This window comes from Bidens hawaiensis, unplaced genomic scaffold (genome assembly GCF_021521415.1).
Source record: "Bidens hawaiensis isolate Kalapana, Puna unplaced genomic scaffold, B.hawaiensis_p1.1 tig00010467_1, whole genome shotgun sequence".
NCBI lineage: Eukaryota > Viridiplantae > Streptophyta > Magnoliopsida > Asterales > Asteraceae > Bidens > Bidens hawaiensis.
Window position 1 is genome coordinate 446,010 of NW_027491799.1, and position 7,332 is coordinate 453,341.

The 7,332-nt window shown below is 33.8% G+C and overlaps 1 protein-coding gene across 1 annotated transcript; it reads left to right on the forward strand.

The window, feature by feature from the left end:
* The first annotated feature begins 2,376 nt into the window (after positions 1 to 2,376).
* Positions 2,377 to 6,990, forward strand: LOC143535334 (protein Brevis radix-like 2). Its single transcript, XM_077029616.1, has 5 exons — positions 2,377 to 2,499; positions 2,624 to 3,012; positions 4,939 to 5,074; positions 5,770 to 6,119; positions 6,662 to 6,990. The coding sequence occupies exons 1-5, from the start codon at positions 2,377 to 2,379 to the stop codon at positions 6,738 to 6,740; spliced, it is 1,077 nt and encodes a 358-aa protein (XP_076885731.1). The 3' UTR covers positions 6,741 to 6,990.
* Positions 6,991 to 7,332: the final 342 nt, after the last annotated feature.

Here is a 7,332-nt window from a genome sequence, read left to right on the forward strand (position 1 = left end):
TATCTAAAACTATCAAATATGCTAACGATTTGAGAGTAGTTGATGAGCTGTACATGTATTGTAGATTGTAATCACATTTGACACAAATGATTCATTATTTAACCATTGATCAATAGATTTGGGTAAAATAGCTATCTATGGCTTTGTTAGATCCACACAATACAATTTAAGCATACTCAAGTTGTACAATAGATTAAAATAAAATATTGCTATAAAGTTTGTTAATGTGTCAAAATACGCAAACAGCATCGCCACCACAACTATGTGTTGCAAGCAATACATCCATCGTCTCCACCACAATACCAATTCATTTTTCCCCGTTATCGGCCATCGAGGTTGCTTAAAACTTAGTATCCCGATACATATATACATAATAATACGAATTCAATATTAACGATTATACATTTAGATGTTCAACACATTGATCGACCATATCACACTAATTCAGAATTAAAGCTAAAGCCAATCATCTAGTTCAAACAAAGACAAAGTTACTACAAACTAGTTCATACAAAAGGTATACGAATTATCGAAAGAGTTCTAGTTTAAAATCAAGAGAAAGTTATTAGAAACTGATTTATGTATTAATCCTTGTTCTATATCATTTATGTACAAGACCATAACCTAATAAATAATCATGACCTTATTTTGACCTTATTTTTTCTTTTTACAATCACAATAGACTTATGTTCTCAATCCCTATGTTTTTAAACGAGATAATTTCAATAAACATATATATATTTTTTTTAAAGTTACAAAAGTGGATTCACCATGATCCCTACACGTGTAGACGAACAAGAAGTCGATACTATAGATCTCTCTTTAATATAGTATATAATCGTATTTTAATAAGTCACATTATTTATAACAAATCTTTCGATAATAATCAAATCCTATAACAACATGTGAACTGATAATCTTAACTCTCACTTTAATTACTTTAATTGTTTAAGACAATTCCATTTTAATACGAGAAAAGTAAATACGGTGTTGTTAAATGCGTAATCTTACACACTAAACTCACTAAAACAATGCAGTTTTGATTACAAACTACTTTTATTCCACTTAAAAAAATCTCCAAACAACTGAGAAAAGGAAAAACCCTAAAACTGAAAAGAAACACTATGTTGCTCCTTGCACATCGACAATTCCTTCATCTCCAATTAATTTTATGTTTTTCGCAAAACGAATTTCATTTATATTGTATATACATGGATAAACGAAAAACCCTAAAACTGAAAAGAAACACCATGTTGCTCCCCGCACATTGACAATTCCTTCATCTTCGATTAATTTTATGTTTTTCGCAAAACAAATTTCATTTATATTGCATATACATGGATAAACAATTGGGACTCTGCATCTTGGTAGAAGGAATTGCAATTACTCTTAAGAAATATAAGGGTTTTTTTAACCAAAATGTGGAGTATAAAACCATACTAAAGAACGATTAGCACAAGAACATATTAAGATAAGTTAATCACTTTTTAATCAAAAGGGGATAGATTATCAACAGACGATGATGAAGAATGATGAACTATGAAAGAATTAGTTTTAGGGTTTTTCCTTTCAGTTGTTTGGAGATTTTCTAAAGTGGAATAAAATTTAGTTTTTAATCAAAACTATGCTGTTTTGATGGGTTTGACGTATAAGGTTAGGTGTCTAACAACACGTATTCACTTTCCCCTTATAATATAGAAATAACTTAATCCGTCAACATATAGTTACTAGACTGAACTCGCTCTCCTAATAAAAGAAAAGTAAAAGCCATGAATAACTTTGGTCCCGTTAATCCACTCACACTAACAATTATTATCGATCAACATAATTTTTAAATTATTAACATTCAATCTCCAACTTTAACCCACACCTAAATCCGGTCCCAATACGTCTGCCTGCTTTAAAAACCGGTTCTTAACTTTGACATCTCAATCCGGTTCTTGACCGTACACCAATCCAACCAAAGTGCAGTAGTTATTCTCACAGTCACTACTAATAATAAGTACTACCACTAACACAACCACCAGTACCACTACCAATCGTCGTCGCCTCCGTCACCAGTACGGCCACTATGTGTGTTGTTCACCAATTAATTAATAATAATAATAAGCTTAAAGTTATTTGTTGAGCTACTTACAAGTTGCTTAATAATAACGGTTTTGTTATTTACTCCTCACTTACACACGCAAACCGCGTGAATTCAAATCTGTGTTTTGGTTACTAAATATTTATTCCATCCAGTTTTTCCTGATGTGAACAATTACATTTGTAAGCGTTGAGATTTAATTCGTTCAAATTGGATTGCAAATATTGCATCTGATCTATTTTGCCTATTTTGAATACTCCAGTGTTAGAGATCGGTAACTAGAACTCGATATGCTGACGTGTATCGCGTGTTCGAAGCAGCGGAATGCTGGATCTCTTCAGGAACTGGAAGATGATGACTCTGCGGGTACGCCTCGCAGTAATAAGCCAGCTATTAAAGCTCTCACATCTCAGGTTAACCTTTCGGTTCTTCGTTTATGTTAATATAAAGTTATATAACTAGTCACGCGAGTGATGCTTTTGTTAAGTTATGTGTATTGTGATTTGTGATTTGTGAAATGTGAATTGGTTGTTTTAGATCAAGGATATTGCGGTGAAGGCGTCTGGAGCGTATAAGAACTGCAGGCCTTGTGCCGGATCGTCTAATGATAGTAATAATCGGAATGGTGATTATTTGGACTCTGAGGGCGGTTCGGAGTCTGGTAGGTTTAATATTGGGTATCAAAGAGGTTGCAATTCAAATTCTAATTCTACACCTAAGGTTTGGGGAAAGGAAATGGAGGCTAGATTGAAGGGGCTTTCGAGCGGTGGGAGCACTCCGGCATCGTACAGTGACCGGATTGAATCGATTAAGTTTATTGAGGAAAATGAGGTTAAAGAATGGGTTGCTCAGGTGGAGCCCGGGGTGCTTATTACGTTTAATTCGTTACCGCAAGGAGGCAACGATCTAAAACGAATACGATTCAGGTATTGATTTAAATTCAAATTGTGGTTATAAGTTTTGATCTGTTTTTCTTGGTGGTAATGTTTTATTTGTTGTTGTTGTTATTGTTAAAGTCAAATTTTAAGTTGCATGTGAAATGGACAATAGGCTGCATAATGCCCTAATTTATGGAAGTGGCCCCCAATTGGGTGTGGGTTAACATCAGCAAACCCACTTAGCTCTTTTCACATAATAAAAACAAGCTATAATGAAGACAGATCCAACTGTTTTAAAAGCAATATACAGTCAACAAACCTAAGTCTTTGTGGGTCCATTACAGTTTGTTTAGACTATAATTTGTTGGTTTGAGTCATCTAACATTCTAACATATTCAAACTGTAGTACTGTACAAATAAAGTCTTGAATTATAAAAGAAAAGAAAATACCACCACAAATTAGACAATAAGAAACAAGTGGAACAAAATGAACTGATGACACCTAATTAGAGGCAAGATACAATGACAAACCCCTATTTGGTTATAGCATAATGCTTTGTTTGTTTAAGTTCTCTAACTTTTTCTTTTGAAGTCTTGTTTGTTTCTCTACATGATGGGGAAAGGAATAAAGATGTGATAGTGGGACCATTTATTTGATGGACAAAAATGTAGGTGAGACCTACATCATGGAGAATTTACATATTAAAATGTGATAAACTGATAGATTTTTTCCTAACTTGTGTTATATTATCATTTTGGCAAGAATCAACATGCTGCATATTATAAAGAGTTATATGCTAGTGTAGTTTCTAACATAGGGGTTGGTAGTTGGTACATACTACATAATATAATGATTGGGGACAAATACATATGTTTTGTTTTCTGCTGTTAACATCACATGGTGAACCCCATTTTTATCCTAAAGAGTGTTCCCATAATGGAATATGTGTGCATCAAAATCACCTTTATTAAGCACGTGTAGCAGGAAATACCACTATGCATGTGAACTATGATTATTAAGTTCATGTTGCACGGGAAAATTGTCTCTTTTAGACGTGTATGTAGTGCTATGCTACCTACCATACATCCCGTTATTGTTAGACAATGATTGTGACTTTATTCTCTGGATGATGAACTGAGGGGACCCTTGCAGTTCACCATAATTGGTTTAATAATACCATGGTCCAAATAATGCGCTGGGCGGCGGATCCAGGAATTTTTTTTAGGTGGTTCCCTCTTAATTTATAAGGTGGTTCCTACGCGTCTTCTATATATCCGTACACTATTATTTCGAAACTCGGGTGGTTCCGGGGAACCACCCGTTTGTATGCTGGATCCGCCAACCGCTGGGGTCCTTTCAAATTTCATTTCAGATGAAATGTTGTTTTTAACTTTCATCCAAAAATGAAATAGAGCTATAATTTGAACTGTTGTCCTTGAAAACTTAGGGGACCATCCTGTATTTTAAAACTTTAGGTTGTGTTTTTTTATTCTAATTTTTAGACAGGTCTTGAGAACTTTGAATTATGTATCATTTCCCTTCGTTAATCGCAAAAAAAAAAGAAGAGGTTTTATGACTTGTATAATAGTGACCATAACAAGGAGGCGTGTTTTTAGACGGCCTGTGATATTGTTAAAAGATAGTAGTAACTAGTAAGATTTGTATGATGACTTCTCAATATGTGATTGAAAAATAATTCACACTGTACACATGAATTATCTGTTATATTCATTAACACTTTTGAAACTTGGTTACTATTCTATGAGATTTTCCCTTTAGGCTATTATGCATCTGTTCTTACTTGTTTTTATTTAAAGCACGCTTAATTGAAGATATCAAAATATGTTAATAGAAACAACTGTTTCTGTTCAACTAAAGTACATGTTTTTGTTCTTTTGAAGCTTATTACCAGTAGCATAATAAGTGATTTAGATTCTGATTTCTATGACATGTTTATGGTGTTATTATACAAGTCGTGAAATGTTCAACAAAAGGCAAGCTCAAAGGTGGTGGGCTGAGAACTCTGACAAGGTTATGGAGTTATATAATGTTCAGCGTTTCAATCATCAAGGTGTACCAGTACCTGATCCACCGAAGTCCGAAGACGAGGTCAGCCTTCATACCCTCTTCCACCTTTAAGTCATGATTTTGTTTTCCCGATTGGGGGGGGGGGGGTAAATTCGTGCATAATTAATGTGTGGTTTGGAGTGTGCATTTTGAAACCGCTTTACCGGTTATGTAATATTAATAGCCAGGATCAAATAGTTGGCTAATAAAAGGTATTGCTCGAGATAGTAATTATAGATGTGTTTTTTAGTGTAATAATCAACGGTTTTAGTGTTTGACACGCTAATTTAAGATGTTAACAGATAAAATGACTATAACGACTTTCTGATATATAATTAAAATGATATAAATTGATAAAAATATCTTTCAATTGTATTCTCAATAATTTCTATAATAATAAGCTGTTCAGTGTTTGACAAATTCTACTTTAAGAAGTTAATAATAAAATTGTCAAAAATGACATGCTTATATGTTATTGAAATCCCATAAATCTTTTATCAATTACTATATGATACGGGTATGTATTAATAATAAATGCTTTTATAACATTTCTCGTTTATTATCCTAAACATCAATCTTTACTGTTAAGTGCTAACAATAATAAACGCGGTCACGATTGTTAAAAAATATGAGATAAAAATGAGGAATAAATTAGTCATTTTGTTTTTATTTTTACCATTGATCAGATACATCCTTTGTTTTATAACTGATATGTAGATCTTTATTATCCTGTTCAGAGCTCAAAAATCCGCTCTTTTGAGAACAGCCCTGTGACACCACCACTTAGCAAGGAACCGCCACCTAGGAACTTTTACCCAAAACAAACATGTAACGTGTCTACTGGGCCCGCATCAACACCTGCATTGTCGAGCATAAGTGGGGCTAAAACTGAAACATCATCATTGGCTTCTGCAAGGAGTAGTTCATCCAGAGAAGAGGGTGATGGTGATGATCACTCTGGAGAGCTTTCTATGAGCAACGCCAGTGATTTGGAAACTGAATGGATCGAGCAAGATGAGCCAGGTGTTTACATCACCATCAGAGCACTGCCAGGTGGCAACCGTGAGCTCAGGCGTGTTCGATTCAGGTAAGATTTATGTTTAGGCCACATTTAAAAAAAAAAATTTGAGGCCATTTTTGTCACCCGACACATTTTTGGTATTAGTTTTGTTTCATTTTTGCCAATTCTGGCTAAAAACTTGCTAAATAAAATTAAAATGCAACAAACTAATGATATATTTCATCATGGGTGTTTACATCCTCCGAAACTTTAGGGGATTTTAGTCATCATGCAAGATTTTACTATCAGTTTTTTTTTTCTTTTTAAGTTTTACCAATTTGGGATTAAAAAATTGCTTGAAAATTGTAAAATGTTGTGTTTTTTGGCAGTAGGCAACAAATTGATGCAGTAAGAGTGTAAGACCTAGTTTTTTGCTTTACAATATTTTTTTAACTTATAGCATGTTTGCCATCTCATCAAGAGTAGTGTTTATGTCCTTTCTGAAGCTTGGAGGGCATTTTCGTCATCCGACAAGTTTGACTGGAACTTTTGTAAACGAAACCAAATATGATATTTTTATTATTTAGTGGAGTACGAATACATGATATTGTTTTCCATTTATCTTGCAGTCGAGAAAAGTTTGGAGAAACGAATGCAAGGATGTGGAGGGAACAGAACAAGGCCCGAATTCAAGAACAGTACTTGTGATAGATAACCGGCCTTTGTTTGGAGACGATTCTTGTTTTCTTTAGGTCGAGTATGTTCAACCCAGCAATTTCAGTTTTTGTGGTGGCTTTGTATTTCTTTTCAAGATGCGTGACATCTTAGGTCGGGGCGCGCCACCATTCATTTGAAATTCATAGCTAATTATGTGTTGGAATTAAAGTTTATATTATATCCTTTTAGATAACGTTTAATTTGGATATCTAATAAATTACACGGGTTAATGGGTCATTTAATTTTCCTATCCATATAGGATTCTATATGATATGATATGGTTTGTTGTACGGTTTGGTTTGGTTTGGTTTAGTTTTGTTTTTTTTTTGTCTTTTGCTTGTTTGGATTTGGGCCATTTCAGCCCAGTTAGTCCAAAAACAACCTATTAATGCCAACGGGCAACTACTCTCTTTGCTTTTCTTAAATTTCTTAGCTTTTGCAACTAATTTCTATCCTATTTGTAATTTGTAATTAATTATATATTGTTGAAGGTTTGTTTCTAATTTTAATTGTCATGCTAAGGGTGTGTCTGGGATTGCTTATTTAATAGGAAAAGGACTTTTTGTTAAAAGGACTTATTAAC